The 24237-nt window shown below is 33.0% G+C and overlaps 1 protein-coding gene across 4 annotated transcripts in view; it reads right to left on the bottom strand.

The window, feature by feature from the left end:
- Positions 1–7916: 7916 nt before the first annotated feature.
- MDGA2 (MAM domain containing glycosylphosphatidylinositol anchor 2) overlaps positions 7917–24237 on the bottom strand; it is an 842328-nt gene continuing 826007 nt past the window's right edge. For 3 of the 4 annotated variants that reach the window (XM_060096268.1, XM_060096270.1, XM_060096269.1), the window contains 3 exons: positions 22994–23124; positions 12072–12177; positions 7917–9388 (listed from right to left, as the gene is read on the bottom strand). In XM_060096268.1, the coding sequence (XP_059952251.1) occupies positions 9300–9388; positions 12072–12177; positions 22994–23124 (326 nt within the window). In that variant the 3' untranslated portion in view covers positions 7917–9299. The remainder of the gene's footprint in view (positions 9389–12071; positions 12178–22993; positions 23125–24237) is intronic. The other variant, XR_009531733.1, reaches the window with a different exon arrangement.

The raw sequence follows: 24237 nt of genomic DNA, 5'->3' as shown, positions 1-24237 counted from the left end.
GCAGTCTGACTCCAGACCAGTTTAAGGTGTCTCAGAGAGCAGTAAGGCTCAAGGCTTTTAAAACATCTGCTCAAGGTCACACAGCTACTAGTGGTAAAAATCAGGATTTGAACTTATATTCTTTCCACTACACTAATCTTTATCAAATTGTGGATCTTTTTATCACAAATGTCAGAATTATTTAAGTGGCTTGTTAAAAAAAACCCTGTCTTCTCCCTCTAGCTCTACTGAATCAAAACGTCTGGTGCCAAGACTCTGGAATCTATATTTTCAACAACCATTCTAGAAGCGTTTGATTCACATTAAAGACAGAGTCCAACTGCATTATAATACACAGAGCAGGTTTCTGTAAGTTTCAAATGAAATATCTAGTACATTAAAAATGATATCATATTTCATTAATCTTAAGATTCAAATTTTTCACAATTTGACATCTCTGAAATAGGACTGCCTGTTATAACTTATGGTGTCTTACAATCACAGTAAAAATGTGGTTCTTTTTCTTCTTGGTGGTACACAGAATAATGTTGTTTTAGATTTCATATAGTATGGAGGCTCCCTGGATAATAAAAAACAAAAGACATTGCTTATTAAACACTGTTCTTTTCAGTCCTGGGTCACTGTGAACAGGTGCCCACCTACATTCTGTGAGAGGCAAGGTGATGGAAAGAGGACAGGACGACATCCATCATAGCTCAGTTCACACCCACCACGGGGGAGTCACCAATCATTTTGGTTTAGAACAGATGAAACAATGTGTGTGAAAACACTTGGAAAATGATAAATCATTATATTAATGACATGTATGTATGAATGTGTGCATATGCATGGGCTCGAAGTAAGATTATTAGAGAGAGTGAAAATCATTTGAAAATGCTCATTTCCAAACTTGGCCTATATGGAAGGTAACAGATGTCATGATTCTCAACTTTCTCTTCTTCCTTCTCTAAGAATAGCATGCATATCAGTAAAAACTGTTCATTAATTCTTACTGTGTTCTAGGAAATTGTGTCTTATGTAGTTTATGTCATTTGAGCTTTCCTGCAATCCTATGAAATACTATATTATTACCGATGATATTATCCCTATTTTACAGGGGAGGAAACTGAGTTGTTAGAGACATTGAATAAGTTACCTAAAATTGTATAATGAAAAAGTGGTGGAGAGAGAGTATGAACAGAGGCAGTCTGAAACAGGAACTCGCCTGCTGAAGTACATCTCAAAGGAAAATTTACAGAGAAGTAACCTACGTACTGTGAGTCCACATAACTAGGAAGGAGAAAGTGGACAGAGAAGCCATGTTGTAACCATAGTCACTGTAAAGGAAGGAAGAGAAAGCAGGAGGAGCATGTGGTGAATATTTGTATATATATTTATTGAAGTTCCTTTTCAAACTTACTTGATCTAAATATTTTATTTTCATTTTTTAGATTATGACCCACAACAGAATGCATCTAGTTATGTAATTTTCCTTTTCTCTCCTTTCTACTAGTGTGAACAATCTAGTTTGATCAGTTTCATTTTTAAATGCATCATCCACATCTATTCACACTGTCCCCTCTCTGTGACTTCATTGTTTATGTTTCTATCCTAGAAGCTCTCTCACTCTATTCTTTGAGCCTTTGCCTGTGTCTGACAGCCTGACATTCCTCTCATTCTATCTCTATTTTATATTCTGGATATGTAATCTGGACCTGTCCTCAGGAAAACTGTGAAATGAATGTAGTCTTTGAAATCCTGTACCTCTCGTCTCTGCATGCATCTCCTTCGTGTTCCTTAGCCCCTTCCAGTAGGTCCAGGGTTTTCTCAGTCAATTTTGCTAGATATTTGAAGACTGTGAGCTGATAAAATGTTACCCCCAAATATTAGGGACTAATATATTTTCTTGATGGGAATATTTATAGTTTGAAAGAAGACTAAATGGAGAAAGCAACACCAGGCGTGAAGGAATGGACTGCTGAGTGAGGAATCTCACTCCTGGTGTGGGATGTTGATTCAGAATGGATATCCTTCCAGTGCCCTCAGATACTCCTGCACTGCAAAGGCCTTTTGAATACACATAAAATCCCACTTTTGTATATGATATTGTCAAAAACTAAGTGAAAAATAAAAGATGCATGTTTATTTCATTAAAAATTATAACAGTGTACTACTTATTTTTGTAAATTAATTAACTATTAATTATTGTCTATTTGCCACATACTAGCACTGTACCATCTTTTATCTTGGGCTCATTAGCCTGCTGAATTGTGTCAATTTTGGAAATTGAGACATATAATTCAAAGCCGAAACAAAATAAAATAATAAAATTATAGTTGTCTCTGTTCAACACTGTTAACAATTTTGAAATTTAATTTCTTTCTCATTATTTTGTCCTATGTGTACAAATCTAGTTTTTGCACCTAAAATATTACCCAGAACTAAATAAATATCTTATTTTTATAATTGTGTTTTATAATTCAAATTATTATACAACCCTTTAAAATATTTGCATATTAAAATATACTTCGTATCATGTTTAGTGGATGACTGGATCCCAACACATATATACTACAACAAACTCTACAAAGGAGCTAAGACTTTGAATTTAGCTCACATGATCTCCTTAATGTAAAATTAAGCATAATATTCTATAATTAATACATTTTGGTTAAAAGAAGAGATTCTATGTCATATTATTCTCACGTATAAGGATGGCATCTAACACAAAACATGCAGAATTATTCTCCTTTACCTCAGTTTAACCATATAATGATTTTGTTTGCAGAAACATTAACAACGTTTGCCCTTTTATTAAGAAATACAGTCATTTTCTGTTAAACTAAGAAGTGCCAGAAAATTGGGTTGGAAATGCTTAAACTGACCTTTCATTTTCCTCAACTCCTCATTTTTCTCAGCACGTAGAAGATGTCTTCTGTCCGTGAAATGTCATTGATTTTATAACTGAAAGGTGATATTACTGCTTATTTCCTACATTCATTGAATAAGTTCCATTCTAAATGTAGGTCTAAATCATGGATTAATTCAGTAATCATTAATTCAATAATCTCTATAGAACCTAGGTAATTTGGAAGCTCTTAAATTTGTGAAAAGACATAGTCCTTGTCATGGAGGAGGTTACAACTTCAGCTGGGAAGCAGATATGCAGACTACTAAGGAATAATTTAATGGAATATAAGTACTATAGGAATCAAATATGGACAAAGTCCTTAATTTGACTATTAAACAAAAGAGCTTATGAAGAATAAACAGTACTTTAATATGCACTTAGGGAGCAGTTAGGGAGTTGATTTCTAAAGATGGTTAATAGGTCTGTTAATGTTAACTGTATCTGTATTTCCAAAATTTCATGGATGTATTTAGAGATATAATAACAAAGATGAAGAAAAAACCAAGCTAAATAGGCAGTAGGGAAACGATAATAAGCAAGTTTTAGGATTCCATTTATACTTTGGTTCACTCAACTCGTTGTCAAGCAGTATTATTTATTTCCCTCGGAAGGCCCACATTTAGCCTACAGTGCCCCTGTGAAATATGTGATTAAAACTTTCATCCTGGAAAACAGCAGCACTGTTAAGCTGCAGTCAGTTATTCACATACCATACAGAAGCCCACAGTTACTAAATTGAACCATCATTCTTAAATCACAGTTCATTCAGGAAGATTTTAGTGCCTACTTGTTTAACACAATCTTATAAATGATCCCTCACAAAGGATGTAAAAATCAACACATATCTTTAACGGGCTAATTGTGCTCCACTGCAGTGTTAAGTCTATAAAAGCTTTTTAATAGTGAGAGAAATGATGGCATTTTCATCTTAATTTGCAAATATAATTGCTATTCTAAATATTTTTTTGTTTCTAACTTCAGTGCTTATTGACAGCAGAAATTTCCCCAAAACACTAACAGAGTATTTAACATAATTTCATTTATTGAAAGAAAATCCAAGGGAAAATAACATACAGCTATCTGCAGAAGGAAAATATCAAAAGGAAAAGTAAGTTAAATCTAAACTTTGAGATCTAAAATGTAACTAATATTCGATATGAATTTAACACAATGTATATTTGATTAAATGTATACATTTAAATATACTGATGTCTCAAGAAATAAAAATGATATCCTGGAAATCCAGGACAACAATTAAAAGCCATATGAAAACAAACTGAAACTAATATGCTAATCCCTATTTCATAAAATTTCCCATAATTTTATTGAAAAATAAGAATATATTTTAGCTCAACTTATGGAAAATTAGTACAATTGAAATTAAACTCAATCAGTTGTAAATATTCCTTTAAGAAAACTATTTCAGTTTCTACCCCTGCCCTATTCAAATTTTGAATTCCAATTCCTTAATTCCAATATACTCAATGTAGGTTCACGGTAATGAAATCACCAATCATAATTTATTAAGCTTTATATTAATAATGTCAATAAAGTAGTCCATATACAAATATATGGAATATTTATCTCTCCCTAACTTTCACTTCTGTTTCCAAACAGACATAAACTTATTATAGATGGATTCTGAACTGGCATATTTCACATTAAAATTTCAAGTTTTTAAGTCTTACTTTTTCTATGTAATAACATATATATTTACTTATAAATATTATGGATACTCAGCAGAGAACTTTTTATACCGGATTTGAAAAGAAGTTCTGATCATTCTGTAGTAGCTTTTCTAAGCAGAAGTAGAAAATGCCAGATACATTGCTTTTTAAAAATAAGCACTAAGAAAACTAAGTAAGCTAGTTAACCACAAAGGGAACATTGTCGGAAAGGAAATAGCTTGGGATTGAACCCTATGATTTTATTGTTTTCACAGAAAATGCAATAACTCCTCATTGACATCAACTACCCAGTTGCAAGAAGAGTATACCTTCTGCTTTGCTGAGATGCAGACGAAGCAATTAGTAAGAAGTCGTCATCACCCAAGAGGAAAATGAATCTGGAATAAAATTTTTCCAGTTTAAATGTCTGTTGAGAGGCTCTTATCTTTGAAAGGCACATTTAAAAAAATGTTTTTTGATAAAGAACATGCATTCAATAGAATCCTTTGAAGGCATTCTATCAAACTCAGGTTATGTAGTCTATCAGTAACTTTCAAATCACTAATCAAAACAAACAAAATTAGATCATGAAAAACACCACAGCCAGTTTCATACAGTCTTAAGCATAGGACTAAATTAATTGTTCTTCAAATTACACATTTTGACAGATAAGTTTATTATAAAGTCTTTAAAATAAAAATGCATGTTTGGTGAAAAGTTAGTATAGCTGTCATTCATATTTTGTCATTATTTTAAAATATAAAAGTAAAGAATGGCATTATTTTTTACCTTTTGTAACATGATGTAACAGACCAGCTGGTTCGTAATTCTCATTATTGTAATTATCACAATTCATTGCTATGCCAAAGTTGATGCTGTGATGTAGGTGAAATGAAGTACCATTAGTTTAGCCTATTACATGACATTGTGATGCACCATGCATTTTTCAAATCTCTTAAAGAAAATTTAATGGCAGGCCAAACTTCTAACCTACTAAGTGCTATGAATCACATAAAACCAGAAAACATTTTAATCCAGGGATACATGGCATATTGTACTTCATAATAGAACTAAAAAATAGGTAGCAGGAAAAAAAGAAAAAGAAAGAAAGCAGGGCTAGGTATGTATATAATGCATGTAAGAGAAGACTCAGATTTTTAAAAAGCAGCAAAATAAAAGTTATGTTATTTTTAAATAATGTGTATTCAATGAGTATTTAATATAATCCTACAAATACGAAGGGGCTATTATTACTACTGAAAAGTAATAACATTGGGTATGATTTGACACTTCTGGTAACATTGGTGAATTTCAGTACCTAAGATGCCATGTTTTTAGGATGCATTATTATTTTATATCTAACTACACAGAAATGCTGCTAATTATAGTTAAAATAGCCTGATTGCAGAGATGTTAAAATGTGGAGAAACAATCATCTCTGAACTGATGAAAAAAAGTAATGCTTCTAATTAATTGGGATCAACTACTGGCAGTAGGAGATTACATGACATAATCTTTCTCCCAGGAAATTAAAAGCTCCATTGCCTAATGCCTTCCTACGAAAGAACAACAACAAAATATTGCCATCAATTACACTTAAAATGTGTTATCAAAAAGGAAAAGGGGGAATACATTGGAGATTTCAACTCATATACAAAAAAGTATTAGGAAAAGGAAGGCAGTTGGTAAACAGGTAAGCGCTTTAAAGTTGTCATTATTATAACTAATATTAAAGAAGGGAATACTTAATTTATATTTCACATATGCTGACCTTTAAAAAATTTTTGCATTTTTATCCATTGCCTTTCAATTACAGCAACTAAACATTTGCTCTGGAGTGAAAAACACTGATTCTAAGTTTATTCGTTTATATAAGTGATCCAGAACCCATTTAAGTTATAAATTTTAACTTATTACCATATCAATAAAGTTGATTGCTTTGCAGTTCTGATTACCCGTTTGTTCTTGGCACTCATCTGCAATTTCTCAAACATTTAATCAAAATTACTTTCTGAAGTACCAGCAGGTTCTCATGAACTTCTGAAGCCTTGCGTATTCTTACTGTGTGAAAGGTTATGGAAAGACTTTAGTATTTTATGAATGTTTAGTAGTAGAACTGAATCTTTTGCTTACAGCAGTTTCTTTGTGCAGGGTTACTTAGGAGAAAAGACTTGATTATTTTCCTGGAAAGGACACATGTATATCCAAATATTCTGAATGTAGATTTTGTTTGTTTGTTTTTTGCAAAAGCCTCACTCAAAGATCAGGGAAAGAAGGCAGCAATGAGTTAAGCCTCTCTTTTGATCTAGAACATTTTCATTGATATTATCAGAAATGAGTATGCAGAAAATCAATTTCAAAATATGATCCGCTAATATGGGATAGTGGAGAGACGTGGTTAGTTGCCACATAAAATGGAAGTCAAGGTGAAGGGAGATTTAGTAAATATTAAGCTAAGTGCCTTGAATATTTTTACTTTAATCTCTTTGGTTTGATAAAATAGATGGGTGACTATAATTTTGAAATTCTTTCAATATGCCTGATTTGTTCAAATATGTTATAAAATTCATTTATTTATTCTGTTTAATTTAAAGAACATGGCTTAGCTCAATTCTACCATTACCTGGATATTCAGACTGGTTCCCTCTTTAACTATGAAAATACACATTAAATTCCAATTCATATTTGTTTCATATTTTACTTTCAAAGGTTTGACTTTTTTTTTACAACTATTACAAATAAGGGAGAGTGCATCAGAGATTTCCTATCAAAATTTCTTCCTGCAGACATTAAGGTATATGAAGCACTGAAGATTTATCCCATGGAGACATAACCAGTAAATTGTATAACTTGTCTCATTTTGGTGATAAGTGAACATCGTTCAACAAACACACATACTGCTTTTCATACCTTACCTGGAAAGAGGCTTTATTGAACATAGCTGTAAAATTATCTTTTAAGTTGGATTACTGAATTTGCACAAACATTTCTACAGAATTAAAAAAAAATCAAGCTTTGTCATTTTCCACTACATTTTGTTGTGCTTTTTATATTAATATTTGCAAATGTTATACTTTAATACTTATATCCCAATTACTTGCATAATCAGTTTTTTTTTTAATCCTGGGGTGTTGAAAGAACATATAATAATAATAATAATATTCTTCTTTAGACAAAAGTCTTTTTAAATGAAGTTAAAAGCTGAGATAATTTAAGGAAAAAGATCTTCAAATTTTCATAACCAACAGGTTTAAGTGAAATTTACAATGCATTGGAAAACTGGCTGGTTAAAGGTATGATTTGTCCTCAGGTAGCTCAAAATCATTTTTACAGGTTTTTGTTTTTTTGTAAAAGTGTTTTTTAATCTTGGTAAAATAATAAAATAATATTTCACAATTTTCACAGAGTCTGACTAAAGGGCAGAGGCATATTACCCTCAGTGTCTAGAATAAAGCCAGATTTTTTCAGGCCCAGTTCCACTGTAGAGTTTGTATGTACTGCAATCACAAACATTTTCTTGTTCCCTCTAAAGCTAGCGCCAATTCCATTTCAAATGGAGGTTAGAGTAAAAAATCACTCCTGTTTTACCACCTTCTGCGCTAAGTATTATCTTAACAACCTTTTGCTCTGGTTGACCCATTTAATAACCTGGAAGAAAAAAGTGTTGCTCCCATGTCTGGTCTCAATGGAAGTTATTTTCTAATGGACAATAAGCCGAAAGGCCATGGCTGTCTAGGAGGTCAAACAACAAATATCTTGTCTGCATGGGCTTACGCAGCAGCTTCGGTCCTTTCTTCTTCAGAAGCGGCTTTGTTGTCTTGCCTGTAATTTGCACATTTAGGCTCTGTAGTTTGTTTATAAAACAGTTTTACACAAACCACTCTTAGCAGTGCAAACTTCTGAGTTGAAAATTATTCAGGCTTGTTTCATTGAAGGCACTTGGTTTCCATGGCAATTTATAAAAGATGATGGTTTGGTTTCTTCGTTGGAACAGATGACTTAGTTTGGGTGTTCAAGTGGCCGCAAGCAAACTCCGATAAGCCTGTGTAATATGTAAGCCCAGGTTTACCATCCTGGATAGTAGTGCATGCAAGAAGAGACAGCATACAGTTATCTAGCTTAGCCATGGGAGGAAAACAAATAATAATAATAAAGGTGGGATGGGGATAAGGTGGGGAGGAAGAAGAATGTTGTAAATAATTCTGAGTTTGGGTTATTTTCAAGGAATGGTAACAACCAAAGGTAAAAGGGCCTACATTTATTTAATTCTCTATGCAAAACCTTCTCAAAAGGAAAATAAATGCCAGCTCTTCACGTACCCTGTTTACAGTGAGGTTTTTGTTGGCAGGCCATTAGGTTTCCATGGTAACAAGCAAACTATTCATTTGAAACAAAACCAGCCATGACTTTGTGCTTTGACAAGGATTTCTATAGCTTTTTTTTTTTTTTCCAAGTTCAACCAGATGACCAGATGACGCTGTAATTTTTTTAGCCACAAAAGCACCTGAAGGTCTCTTCTCTACTCAGGTCAAGATTTTCTTTTATTTGTAGTGTGGAATAAGTTATATTTCCATGATGTCTTTTTATCCCCAGTGCTTAAAAAATTTGTTTTTATTATTTTATTTTGAGTCAGTAGTCAGTGGAGGAATCTTTGGTAGTTTGTTTTTTCAATGTCCATTTACAAAGACTCTTTCTTCATGCCAGTGCCTGGTGAATCTTTTATAGCCTCTGCCAGGGTAAGGTCACCTTCGAGGACTTAAGATAGAGATGAGGACGATAACCGGAAAAAGCCATATATGTACTAAAATTCCAACAGCACCATCAACAGAATCTAAAGACAAGGGAAGTAAATGCCAAGAAATCATTAAAAAGGAGAGTAAGTATTACATGTAACTATCAATACAACTTCGGTGAACAAATAAAACAATTTTAGTATATGGAAGATATTTTTGGAAAATACTTGTTTTTTGGTTTGTTTTTATTTATCAGCTTCACTTCCAAGACAAGTGAAAAGGAAAGTAACTTGAATATATGGTGAGGCATTTGTTAAAATATTTTCAGATTTTAAATTGATATGCTATGCTACAAAAACCTGTTCAGAAGATATTTATGTGAGTTTGTGGCTGAGCTCAACCTCAGAGTTCTGCTAGCCACATGAAGGCATGCACTCATAGAAAATTCTCAAAAATCTAAAAGGTCAGCTTCATTTTTTCTTTTTTTTAAGCTTTCAGAAATGTTTAAGCTTAAAGACCACTGAAAGAAAAACTACTCTTTATGAAAACCAGGTAGGGATTGTTATGGGTAGAGAAATTAACTACTGCAAACAGTGGATTATACATATCAGGATCATTCTATTATCTATAAATTGGGTAAATAATTTTCTCCTTAGTGTAATTTTTTAAAGTGCTATGAAGTCCATTCTAACTAAAAAATCTCTTTCACCAATCTGCCTTGAGATTCCTATTGTAGCTGGTATTTCGAGTAAAATTCATGTACAGATGATACCTCTTAGAATGTATAGCTTACCTAGGAGGACTAACATAGGCAAACCCAATAATTCATTAACCTGCCTTAAGTTACAAAATGGCTCTCACCTAGGAGCGAGCTGGGTTTTGAAAATAAGAGACAAACAATCTCAGCTTTTGATAGTGTGGCCATAGTACTACATTTACTACCAGAGAGGGGTTGGAAGCCTGAGCAGTTTAGGAAGAGGCCTTTGGCCTCCAAGCTGGTTTGTACTTAGAATTTAACATTAATTTAATATTCCACAAACACTATTCATCAAAATGAACTTAATAAGTTATAGTTAAAGAGATACAAATGTAGCAGAGTATTTTCTCATACCAATGAAAATATTTTTGTTCAATTAGAATTGTTTCCTCTGATTTACAGAGGCTAAATAAAAATACCTCCAATAAGTATAGATATATCTTACTTGAAATAGTCACACTTTTTCTTGGATTTAGTAGTTTAAGAGAAGAAAACTGATTATGAAAATATTCTATTGTATAACAATAAAGTGCCTATGGGTTTTTATAGTCATTTCACTGTGGCTACATTTCTGCTTTCTCCTTTTTGGGGAGTAAATTATGTTCTTTTGCTTTCCTCATTTGGAAAGTTCAATTCTATTTATACTAATTTTCAGTGATTTAATTATCAAAATGTAAGATTTCTGTATCAGATGGTAACTATCTTTAGTTAATATAGTGTATGTTACTATCACTGATTCATGTTGTGAAATTCAAAAGAAATCCCTTTTTCCTCTGAGAAGAATGCTTGCTTTTCTGTGCATTTGACAAACCAACTTCATTTGGATATAGCTGCTGGTTTTCTAAAGAAAAGTTAGCCAGACACAGGGAGAAACTTTTAGTAAAATTGTTACTTGAAATGCTAAGTGTAATGACAAGAAGGTGAAAACTATGAGCAAAATGGCTCATTGTTATGTACAATCTTAGTTTTTGTCTCCTAACAATGTTTAAAAATGGAGTCAATTCAGTTTGTATGAGCAATCACTGGGTAGTTGTACAAATTTGACTTTCAACATCCAGACTGATATAATTTCTCACTAACTATACTCAATTAACAAAGACCCTGATTTGCTCTAGACTTATACAAAGTGGATTTTCATGCTCTTTTTGTAAGTGCTAAATAATTGAGTTATTTGTATGCATTTAGTTTGATTGATACCTCTTTAAATGACCACAAAATTAAAGATTTTAGGTGGGCCTATGAAAATCCTTCAACTAAGAGGAATTTTTCATAAGTATAATTTTAGATTTCTCACCTTCACATGAATAATACAATGAGGATTTTAAGAAACAGCCCAACACGTAATTCTGATGCTTTTTGCATTATTTATAATTTTTAATTTATAGTTCTTTTACTAAAAATGGATTTTTTGTGAAAAACATACAATTTGAAGATATCATTATACCATAATATTCAAACCAGAATAAAAAGTGAAATCAAATTACTAAACAAGATTGTGATGCAGGTATAAGGAGATTAATTATACCAGAAAAGAATTAGGGTGATCCACTACTTAATATATATACTAAGGCTCTTCACAATATTGAATCTATTAAAATGGTTGGCAAAATTTAGACCTACAAAATACATTCATAAACTCGGAGGAATAAAAACAGCCATGGCTATATAAATGTGTGCTGAGTATATAGATTAGCCAAATATTTTAATAAAAGTGAAAAAATCCTCTGAAATTAATAATATAAATTAAGAATATTTAAAAATCTTAATTAAAAACCAAAGTGTGCTTGCCTTACATAGACCTAAATCAAAATTACTTTTATTTTAGGTCAAATAACTGAGTTCAAATGCTTACCATTGGATTTAATACTTTGATTTTAAAATATAATTAAAATTTTAAGGTCTCATGCATAGGAAATTTTTAAATAAACTAAAAGTAAACTAGTTTTAACAATTAGACCACATTAGTTTAATTGTCATTACATTACTTTAACATCATACCAACTGATCCAAGAAGAGACACTTACTCTTAGTCGTTAAATCTTGTTTTGCACATTCTCCTTCTGCAATTGATACATCATCAATGGCAATGTCACCTTCTATGCCAGGACCTCGAATACCTTCAAAAATGAGCTACAAATATGAATAAAACAAACCTAAATGTAGGGCTTTGATTTACAGATGAATTTTTATTGAGAAATCGAGGAGCCAAACCTAAAATTGACAACAATCCTGGCATCATTTATTATTGATGGTCTTCAGAATTCTTACTTGCAAAAAACATAAACTTTCTCAACAAAACCAGTAAGATCTTCATTGTATAGCATAGTTTTCCATATTACAAGCTCTGTGTCAATTTTAAAACAAAACTAAACTTAATTGAATAACAGAATAAAAGCAGCTACTATTACAAATTGTATCACTTTTTGTTTTCAGAGGTAAAGAAAAGTTTTTCTCTGAAATATTTCTCTGAAATAGATTCCCTCCAATGTTTTCTAAACATATCCCATAACACTGGTTTTCTAGAAATATTTTATGGATTAATGAGTTCTGGGTTCACTGCGTCAGTATTATGTTTAATGAAGCACAGAGCAAGGGTTTACCATCTCTGTAAAACTGTTTGATCTCTTGCAAATACAGTGAATAAATTCATCATATTCCCCATATGCTTTGTTTCTAAACCCTTGAAGATATTTATGGGTTTACTTATGTTGAGTGTTTAGCAGCAGACCTTTGAATTTCCAGTATCTAGAACAGTGGTTGGCACTGAGGTAAGACATTAGTGTTGAAAGAATGGATGAATGAAATCAGTCTCCATTTATTACTAAATTCTAGATACAAGGTCAATATAAGGACAATCAGCAAGTTGTTTTTCTTTTTTTAAAGAAGATGTTGGGGGTAGGAGTTTATTAATTAATTAATTTATTTTTGCTGCGTTGGGTCTTCGTTTCTGTGCGAGGGCTTTCTCTAGTTGTGGCAAGCGGGGGCCACTCTTCATCGCGGTGAGCCGGCCTCTCACTATCGTGGCCTCTCTTGTTGCAGAGTACAGGCTCCAGATGTTCAGGCTCAGTAATTGTGGCTCATGGGCCTAGTTGCTCCACGGCACGTGGGATCCTCCCAGACCAGGGCTCGAACCCGTGTCCCCTGCATTAGGAGGCAGATTCGCAACCACTGCGCCACCAGGGAAGCCCCAACTAGCAAATTTTTATTTCATTTTTATAGAAATAAGAGTCTTCTAAAATTTTGTCTTATCTCACAATTACTCCTTGCTTCCAGTAAAACCTTTTAAATCTTTTGATACTAAAAAATAACCTATGCATGTAGTAATTATATTCCCAGAAAATTTTCTACATACCAAAATGAAATACCTACTTTGTTTTTTCCGAAGAAAAATTAGCCTAATAACTGTTTTCAACATCAAACTAATGTGTGTATTTTAATACAATTTCTAGCCTTATTTCATTGCAACAAATTGGAGTAAAAGTCTGTTTTTATCAATGCCAAAATTTTTGTTTTTCAAAGTATCTTAATATGACTCCTTAAAGGCAAATTTGTGATGAATTTAAGAGAACTTACACTACTTTTGTGAAGGCTAACATTGTTCTCTGATATGCTATCATAATTTTATCAATCGAAATATCTAAGTAGTAGAGTAGGGCCATTAGTTACCACCTTTTGTATTGAGTCCTTTCCCCCACTTAAATATGGTCTATAAGAATAAGAATAATTTGCATGATAGGAAAAAATTTGATAAGAGAAAAAGATTTGGGAAGTTTTTATTATTATATTATTATTATATTTAATTTGTGTAGAGAGGGTTTCCTGCTTACCTATGTTGAGATAAGTATGTTAATAGTGTCCAATTTGTCTTGTCACTGAAGCCAAAATAAAATGGCAAACCAGAGTTAAAATATTTAGAACTAAATTGGCAGTATATGAATTCTCCATCCTCAGATAGAATCAGGAATGAAGCATTAATTTGGCTGCCTGGAAATGATAACTTGCATTTGACTTAGGGTGGTGTTTTGGAAGGTATCTGGGTAGTAGCTACACAGCCCTCAGAAGACTATTTAAATTGCAAGAGAGAAGATTAAAAAAAACAAATGAATGGTATAAAAATTCAAGAGCACTGAATTTGGAAAAGGAGAAGTCATTTTAATGGCTGCAGAATAGTCCATGTTATGGATGCAACAAAATTTATTTAACCAGCATGTATTGTTATTGTTAGACATTAAAATTATTTTCAGTTATTCTGAACAAGGCTGAGATGAACAAGGCTGAATTTCATATGATTATTATACACAATTATTATATGGTTCTTTAGGGTCATTATAAACTGCCCCTATCAGCAGTCTATCTGTGAGAAGGCATTGCCTTTTTCCTAACCATGGGTTTTTAAGTATTTGGGTTTTTTTCCCCTTTTTTTGACATGTGCTGCTTACCTGGTAGAGAATCAATGTTAAGAGTAAATCAATAGTATTCCCACCCCCTTCTTAGTTTCAGTTATGTGATGCTGAGTCTTCTCTCCTGAAGATAACAACATGAATGGAATGTTATCTTGGAGAAAGTCCGAACTCAAAGATTCATGCTATAAGAGTCTGATTCCACAAAATCAAATATTTTCCACTTTGCCCCCAAGACTAATACTTTACTGAATGAAAGTGGAGGGCTGTCATCACAAATTTTTCTTTTAGCAGTTCTTTTAAAGGACTGAATGGAAGAAAATGTAGATTTCTCCCTCCCAGTCAAGTTTAATTCTGGAGGGAAGCAGGAATAAAAATGTATTAGAAAAATTTTGTATGGTGAAGAGGAAACCTCCTCAAGCACCAAGAGTTTTAATTTTAAGAGGTGGAGTAGAAAGAGAAAGGGAGTAAACACTGCTTTTAGAACAGAATTCAGGGTTTGTAATGTGGCTATGGCAAAGATAAGAGGATTGCATTCCAGTATGATTTGTGTGGGAAGTGAGATGTTGGTGAAAAGGCTAATACAGGTAGGTTAGAATGTTCTGCACCTGCTCACACTTGAAATCTAAACAGATGAAGCTGAAGTCATAATCCTTGCATTGGGAAGGATGCTGGAGGAACACGCTTGAGAGACATGGATTTTTCCATCTTAGGTATGTAGAGGAGAGTAGATAATAAAATTATCCACAGTTTTTCTTATTTAAAGTACACAATTATTTTCACTTAAAAAGTTGCTGTTACCTGGAGACGTGTCAATATAAAATAATGGCATTATTTTAAAAATCAAAATTAAAATGTCTAAATCATCAAAATCATTCCTGAACTTTTCAAAGCTTCTTTCCCTGGAATGATCTTGCCATTGCTCAAAGGATTTCAAAACTTCTGTTACTGACTTTAAAGTATTAAACACTCCTACTTTTCCTATTAATTTTCTTTTTCTTTTCTTCTTTCTTCCTCGCTGTGCAGCTTGATCAAAAACCCAAGGTTGAACCTAGGCTTGTGCTAAAAACAAAAGTCTTGAAGCAGCGAGGTTGTGAAGGATGCTGCCACCCTTCTTTTGTGGTCAGATTGAGAGGGAGTGTTGGGGAGACTTTGGTGGTAAACATCAGAGAGTAGATTGACTGATAGAATTTAATATGTGTGCTGCCTGCCTACTGGCAACACGTTGACCACAAATGTATAGTTGGCTGAACAGCAGAAATACAAATCAACAAAAGTTGAATTGTCATATGTACAGAGGGCTGCCTCTATCTAGAACATTCCTTTATATGAATACTTCATCCCTCAGTGATCCTGATGAAGTGTTATAGTAATAAAAGCTAACTGATTTGTAAATCTATTATTTACATTTATCTGCATAACTATAGATAATACAGTTTGTCACTGAATAAAGCAATTTGATTACTTTCCAAGTGTAGCAGTGTTTTAGTTATTGTGTGGAAATAAATCAGAGAATTAGTAGTAGTTATTACTGGGATGATAAAAATAACTTTTTACAATAAAACTCTTGATACAGTTATATAATGGGTACTTTTAATATATATTTGAAATCTTGTGATGATAAGAAATCCAATCCAATAGGCTAGAGAAATACCATAGTCTTCCTCAGGGTCCTACTTGAACATGAAGAAAGAAAAAGGTACTGTGTAGTTGTTGGCTTGTTTCCTTTTCATTTCCATAGCAGCTTTGTTATTGGGAAGTATAGATTGTTTTTAAACTCATTTGACTCTCACAAAGAAATATTTATTGCATTGTTCTGTTTATGCTCTGAACTCCAACTAGAAGTATTATAACACAATTTTATAGATTCTAATAGACTTATAAACGGCTTCGAGATGAAGACCTAGAGGGATATTTTCTCCTTATATTGTTTTTGACTATGAGATAGGTAACAGAAATAAAATGCATAGGTATTAAATTTAAATAATGTACCTTGGCCAAACTTTCAAGTGCTTTTAAAATAAATCCTTGGTGACAAACATCTTTTTTCTCAAATACAAAGATGAGAAACTATAACAGTCCATTATAATATGATGTATCTCAACTTGGAAGATGTGATCTGTATGCAATGAAAAAAGTCTGAATTACATTCACTCAGAGAAGAAATGCTCTCTAGTTTAATAGATTAAGTATGTCATATTTTAATGAAGTACCATCATGATTCTGACTACTATTACATTACAAGGATAAGACTATGTTCTTTTCCTCTTCAATACTTCTGAAATGCATTTGGCTTAATTGCCTTGAAGACGGAATTAATGGCATCTAGATTCTCGGGGAGAAAATGTTGACTTTTGGGTCTCCTAAAAAGAGGGTTCAAATTGTGCAAAACCTGTTCTTCACACATAATCACACTGATCTTACTTAAAATGGTTTCCCTTAACTGAAACAAGTTTAAAATTGTAACGTTTTCACAGTGTGTGCCTGCAATTCAGCAAACTTAATATGCAAGAAATACTGCATGATCAGAAAATTAATTCCTGGTGGGTAAATGCAAGTGGGAGTTTAAAAAATGTATGTGACTTTTTGTATTAGAATTACACTACACAAAATTATTTCAATTCATCGATTGACAGTTTCTTACATTTACTTATAATGCTTTAAAGCATGTAGATATAGATGTCAATATATAGGGAGATACAGATGAGGCTGTAAAAGCTTATGTTCAAATATAATTTCTCAGAAAGGGAGGAAGAGCTACATGTAGCACTAATGAGTAAAAGTAAATGGGGAGTCAAAGACTACAACGCACTTCTGATGATGACTTCAACATTAATGGTGCCTCTGCAAATGTTTTCTTTCTGACGAGAGACATCGCTTCTGATCATTACTGCTAAGGCAAAGCCAAAGCCTTGGAATGCAGTTTGAAAACTGACAGTGTACATCACTTGGAAAAATCTTAGGATGTGAATAAATTTGAAAATAGCTATTAACATTAATAATTTTGCCTTTATTTTATTATTGGTTCAGCAAATAATTAAACTATCCTTTTTTTCCCCCCCTCTTACCTGCAAAGAGCAGAACTATCGTTAACCAGTACAGAAGAGATTTGAAGAGAGGTAACGTAATAAACCAGGTGAGTAGCCTAAGCTTTTTCTCTGGAGACACTATATAAATATTAACAATGAGTTTAAATTCACAAGACTCTGCCAGTCCAACTTGCTGGATAAATGTCAGTTGGTTGTTAAAGCTTCTAATCTGAAATAATAACATGAGATTTTGACTGTTGGCAAAAACAGAAAGAACTAGATCTCATTGTGAATTGCAATTAGAAAATGTTTTCAATAGTTACTTCAGGAGCCATCTTCATGTCTATAATTGCTCCAGAATTTGGCTTAGAATGTCAGATATGTATCTATATGAGCATGTAATGTCTACTAAGGAGGATGATATTTTCTGTATTATTATTATTCATAGAAATATATAAAGGCAGCATGATGTAATGAGAGCATTATAATCTATTTTCCAATCCTTATTTAATGTTAAGGATTTGTGTGATTTAAGATAAATTGTCTCAAAACATACTTTCAAATCTCTAAATGAGGATATAAGAAGATCTCCAGAATTCTTTTCGCCTATACCTAAGAAAATGTAAAAACAGTATTATAATGTCTCTATACTTTTCCCTCACAAAACGTTTGGAATGTACTGTGAAAGAAGTAAAGCATTTAAAACAATAATTAAATATTTTCCTTGGTGTAGGATATAAAATAAAAGTGACATTCTAAAACTAACACTATATTAATTTTACTTTTTTGGAAACTTCTTCCCTAATCCTTCTGAATCCAGCTAAATATATTTTCCTCACAAGCACCGATCATGCTAAATTAATTCTAGAAAAAGAGCCCCAAAAGAAATTTCAGTAGGAGAAAACTTCTATTTGCCTGAAAAAGTACTACACAAGAATTTGATTTTCAGCTAAGCAAACTAATTGGACACACTTAGACAAAGAACTTTGCAAGTGGTTGTTTTTTCAAAGGGTTTATGGATCAAACTAATTCGAAGGCATACAACTCCAAACAAAACATAAAACGTGTCAATGTAACAGAGTCTCAAAATCACTTTTATTTCATTTAAAATTCCGAGAGGTAAGAGATAACCTTTCCACTTGAATTAAAGACATTCTAGGATGCCACAAATCTACATTTGAATAACATTAAAACTTCTCACAACTTAATCTGTACAGTAATATATTCCATACTTTTCTTTGCTATGCTTTTCTGGTAGGCATCACATACCAAAGCAAGATTCTTGAAAAGCTTGATAGTTTATAAATGACTTTTGAGGAAAAAAATACTTTGTCTGAAAAAAGTTGAAAACAACAAGAAACTTGAAAACAAAATTAAATTTAAAAAATGGGGTAGGATGGTGCAGTTGCATTTCCTTGAACAATCAAGATGTATGAAATGAAAGTCCTTAGCCAATAGACCTAGAAATATCTCAGAGAAATAAGAACCTAGAGATCCAATATAAAAATATGGTTTTATTTATCTTCATTTCCCATTGGTATTTCAATAGTTTAGAAATTCATTGATTCAAAACCTTCAGTTTTTGATTGGCTTCCAGCCAGGATAGAGTAACAGAAACCAGATTTATCTTCCCAAATGAAACAACCAAATAACCAGACAAAGTATATGAAAGAATGGTATTCAGGACACTAGACATCAGGTAATGAAGAACAGTGAACCCTGAGTGATAGAAATCAAACAAGGTTTGCCTTATGACTGCCCTATACAGAATTTATAGACTATGGTGAAAGCAGAATAAAGGTAGAGCCTGGTAGAAAATGTGGGTTGAGGAGATAGAGCTGAGAGTCCAAGGAATCCAAGGCAGCTAAAGTATGCAGGGTAGAATACCAGCCAAGAAAGAATTGCAGAGAAAGAGACATCTGCAGAGGGTACCCCTCAAGTATTCAGCAGAGTCCTGATCAGGCCTTGAATGTGAGGAAACTGCCTAAGACCTGGGAAAGACCCAGTGGGATGCATTTAATGTAACAGTGCCCAGCTAACCAGAACTTGGGAAACCTCATAATTCATGAGGAATTTGTGTAGAGTACTCAGAAGACTTTTGCCTCAGTATTGAGAAATAATCAGTCTGATATCAAACACTGTTCTAGTCTCATGTAACAAATCTTAAAAGCAGGAACAAAAATTATCAAGCTGTTTCCAAGTAGCTAAACTGCATCACAAATAAGCTCAAGAATAAAGAAACACAAAAGTACCCAGCAACTATGAAGGTAAAATTTACAACGTCTGACACCCAGTCAGACTACTAGACATGTAAAGGAGCAGGAAAATAATGACTTGTAAAGATGAGAAAACATCCATTAATCAAAACCAACCAAGAACTGGCACAGATGATATCGTTAGCAGACAATGACATTAGACAGTTATTATAATTGGATTTAATAGGTTCAAAACATTAACTTAAGACATGAAATGTATTTTTAAAAAAGACTCAAATTGAACTTACAGAGATGGAAAGTATAATGACTGAGATGAAAAATACACTGAGTAGGACTGAAAGCACATTAGACATTGCAAAAGAAATGATTAGTGAATGTGAAGACAGTAGGTTATTCTATAAATTGTGAATAGTGAAATAATTTTAGATAAGATGGTGGTTTTCCCAATTTCCTTACTACCTTATGCAAATTTCTTAAGAGTGGGCACTCTCTGTAATGACCAGTCTATTGGACTTGATCTCCTTTCCAATTTGAGAATCACAGTCTTTAAATTCTGCAAGCACCAAACTTTCCTGGATCTCCTTCCTTATAACTCTAAAAAATACTACTTAGGATCAAGCTCCTCTTCCACAGTTCATGTTAATGATTGGTTAGTGTCCTGTGTGGTTCCACTGTCTTTAATCACTGTTCACATATGTACACTTTTCCTTGGAAATATCAACCACTCCCAGAGTTTTAGGCAGCACATACAGCCTAATGACCTACAAAAATGTTTGTCCCCAAAGCTTCAGAAAAACATATGCAATAACCTTCTGCACATCTTTTTTTTTTTTTTTTTTTTTTTGCGGTATGCGGGCCTCTCACTGTTGTGGCCTCCCCCGCTGCGGAGCACAGGCTCCGGACGCGCAGGCTCTGGACGCGCAGGCTCAGTGGCCATGGCTCACGGGCCCAGCCGCTCCGCGGCATATGGGATCCTCCCAGACCGGGGCACGAACCCGCACCCCCTGCACCGGCAGGCGGACTCTCAACCACTTGGGCCACCAGGGAGGCCCTCTGCACATCTTTAAGAGGATATTCCACAGGCATTTTATATTAACATGTCCAAAATAGAAGTAACCATAATCATCCCTGAAGTTTGTCCCTTTTCCTCTTTTTGTTATTTAAGGTAATGGATAAAGTAACAGACATTACTCAAGACACTCCAGATAGAAGCTTCTTTGGTCATTCATGGCTACTTCCCAAATTCCCAACATAAAAATGTTCTGCTAGTTTTTATACCTAAGTATATCTTGAAACCATCCTCTTTTCTTTATACCACTTCCCTAGTTTGTCCTTTCAATATCCTTTATGTGGATTTTACGACAGTGTTCTAACTGGTTTGCTGGCCCGATTTTATCTCCTTGAATCATCTTCCATACAACAACCTAAGTGATGCACCATGTCATCCCCTGCGTAAAATCTTTCCATAACTCCCCAGTGTCTATGCTCTTGAGGTTCCTTAACCTCATCTCACATCAGTCTTTGATTTATTTTTGTGTAGCAAATTCCAGATAAATGTCTCTCTGTTTCTCTGACAAATCCTGTGATGTATGACCTCCATGTCTTGGTTTACTCTGAACCCTGCTGCAATATTAATATTAGAACTTTTTCTACTTTGCAATCCCTCTCTTCAGGTTTCACCCCATATAACAGGCTTCTCTTGACTCCCCTCTATACTTTTCTTGTTGACTAGGTGTGCTCATAGAAACTTGTGCATATTTCTATTACTGCACTTATTAAAGTATGTGATGTATGTGTTTAGATGTGTATTTCCACCAATCTGAGGTAAACAATCACTATGAAATCTTCATGTCTAGCAATGTGCCTGGCACACAGTAGTAGCTCAATAAGTATTTATGGTACTGTTGTCTGTGACAATAAATGATTGTCTTGAAGGTACTCAATAAATATTTACTAAATTGATGTCTATGGCAATAAAGGATTATCCTGAAGGAAACAATATAACTAGTCCCTTAAATACTTTATATGTATTTGATTTAATAATTTTGTGTTGGTAAGGCAGTGACATAGGAAGCAAAAATATGTCTAGAAGAACATCATTTTTTTTAGAAAGAAAGGTTCTTTGATGCCTATAGAGGTATGTACATTTTTATATTAAGGTTACTTTTATCAGTAATGCTTTGGAGTTCTGTCTTCCCAGTTTGATTTGGTTTAATGATATGTTGCTTTAGATTCAACTTTTTAATTCTCTCTTCTTATTTTTTTTATTCTCTATTCAACTTATTTTATTCTTTTTTATTCAACTATTTTATTCTTCATAGAAACAAAATAATTACTAGGATCTATGAATTGAGTTGCTTTTATGTGTTTGTAGATAATCAGCTCGGACTTACTCCATTTTTCTTTACCAGAGTGAAAAACTGAATGCATTTTTATCATCCTGGTTAGTTTTAGAAGTGTATTTCTAAATCAGTCATTAGAATTTTATAGATTAAGTTACAAGAAGAGAGCATTCCACCAATTGAAAATTGGCATAATTGAAGCTCTCTGAATTTCTATACCCTTACTAAATGCCATGAAATGCAATTAAGAAATACCCAGTAGAAAAACATACTCAGCCAGAGTATATAAAATACATATATAAAGTTACTAAAATCACTAAAACTACATTATTTTCTCCACTAAAATAGTTTATGAAAAAATTTTTCTAGCCATGATGACCATTGCTATAATCATTAAAATTTTTATTATATATTTGCAGCTAATTCTCTTAATCCTATCTAAGCCTTTCTTCTTTTCTATATAAAAACAAATAAAAGTAACTTGTTTAAAGTTCTCTAACTTTGATAATCAAAGTAATAAATTACTAAAATGACATTACCTCAAAGAGACACATTTTGCTAAAGTATACAAAATTCCATCAGGTAAAATTCAAACAGATTAATTGAGAATTGATTATCCAGCTTCCTTTATTATAAGAATCTATGTTGTTTGTCTTTAAGGAAAAAAATACACACATATGATTTTGTAGAAACAAATTACATTTTCTCGAGGCAAATCACTTGAATTCGGATAGACAATTATTCAAATATATTACTTGGTAGATGTTAATTAATAAAAGAAAAGGACATTTTCTCTTTATAAAACAACTTTTAGAACTAAAGGGAAACTTAATCATGTGATTTTTGAGATGCTCATGTCAGAATTTTTGCATATTCATTCTAATTTTGGTCAAGATTTGCCTTTAACATTATGTTCAAGAGCAAAAATATATCCGCAGACATGATTGTTCTTTTCTTACCTGAAATGAAGTAATTGGATATATATTAACATGTGCCTCATTCCATCGTTGTCCTTTATTCCCACTTGAGGACCACAGTGGATTCTCTATCGTTGTCTGCCCTTTCAAACGTAGATAAACATTTAAAACACCTAAAAATAACAAAGAAATTTTATTTTGTATATTTGGTTTGGCTTCATGTTTGTTTCTTCTTGACTGAACACTTGTAAATTATTAAAAATGAAATTTCACAGAACACTCCAGTGTCTCCTCTTCTCTTTCCCTCTCATTTCCAATCTTGCTCTTAGGATGCTTGGCATATGTAGCAGGTCTCCAGAAATGATTACATCTTAATCCCTAGAACCTGGGAATGTTATCTTATATGGCAAAAGAGACTTAACAGATGTGATTAAATTAAGAATTTTGAGATGGGAAGATTATTCCAGATAACCTGAGTGGGTCCTAAATATTATCACATATATCTTTCTTTCTAAGTGGAGGGAGAAGGAGATTTGATACAGGAGAGAAGGTCATGTGAAAGACAGATAAGATGTAACACTGCTGGTTTTGAAAATGAAGTGAGGAGACACAAGCTGAATACAGTTAGTCTCCAGAAGATAGAAAAGACAAGTAGACAGATTCTCCCCTAGAGGCTTCATAAGGGAGCAGCCCTGCTGACATCTTTGTTTTTGTTTTGTTTTTTAATTAATTTTTATTGGTGTATAGTTGCTTTATAATGTTGTGTTAGTTTCTACTGTACAGCAAAATGAATCAGCTATACATATACATATATTCCCTTTTTTTTGGACTTCCTTCCTATTTAGGTCACCACAGTACACTAACTAGAGTTCCCTGTGCTATACAGTATGTTCTCATTAGTTGTCTATTTTATACATAGTATCAATAGTGTATATATGTCAATGCCAATCTACCAATTCCTCCACCACCCCTATTTCCCACTTGGTATCCATTCATCTGTTCTCTATTTCTGCTTTGCAAATAAGATCATCTATACCATATTTCTAGATTCCACATATATGAGTTAATATATATTTGTTTTTCTCTTTCTGACTTACTTCACTCTGTATGACACTCTCTAGGTCCATCCACATCTCTACAAATGACATAATTTGGTTTCTTCTTATGGCTCAGTAATAGACCATTGTATATATGCACCACATCTTCTTTATCCATTCCTCTGTCAATAGACATTTAGGTAGCTTGCATGTCCTGGCTATTGTAAATAGTGCTGCTATGAATACTGG

Source organism: Mesoplodon densirostris, chromosome 4, assembly GCF_025265405.1.
Source record: "Mesoplodon densirostris isolate mMesDen1 chromosome 4, mMesDen1 primary haplotype, whole genome shotgun sequence".
NCBI lineage: Eukaryota > Metazoa > Chordata > Mammalia > Artiodactyla > Ziphiidae > Mesoplodon > Mesoplodon densirostris.
This window is presented reverse-complemented; position numbering and strand designations above follow the sequence as displayed.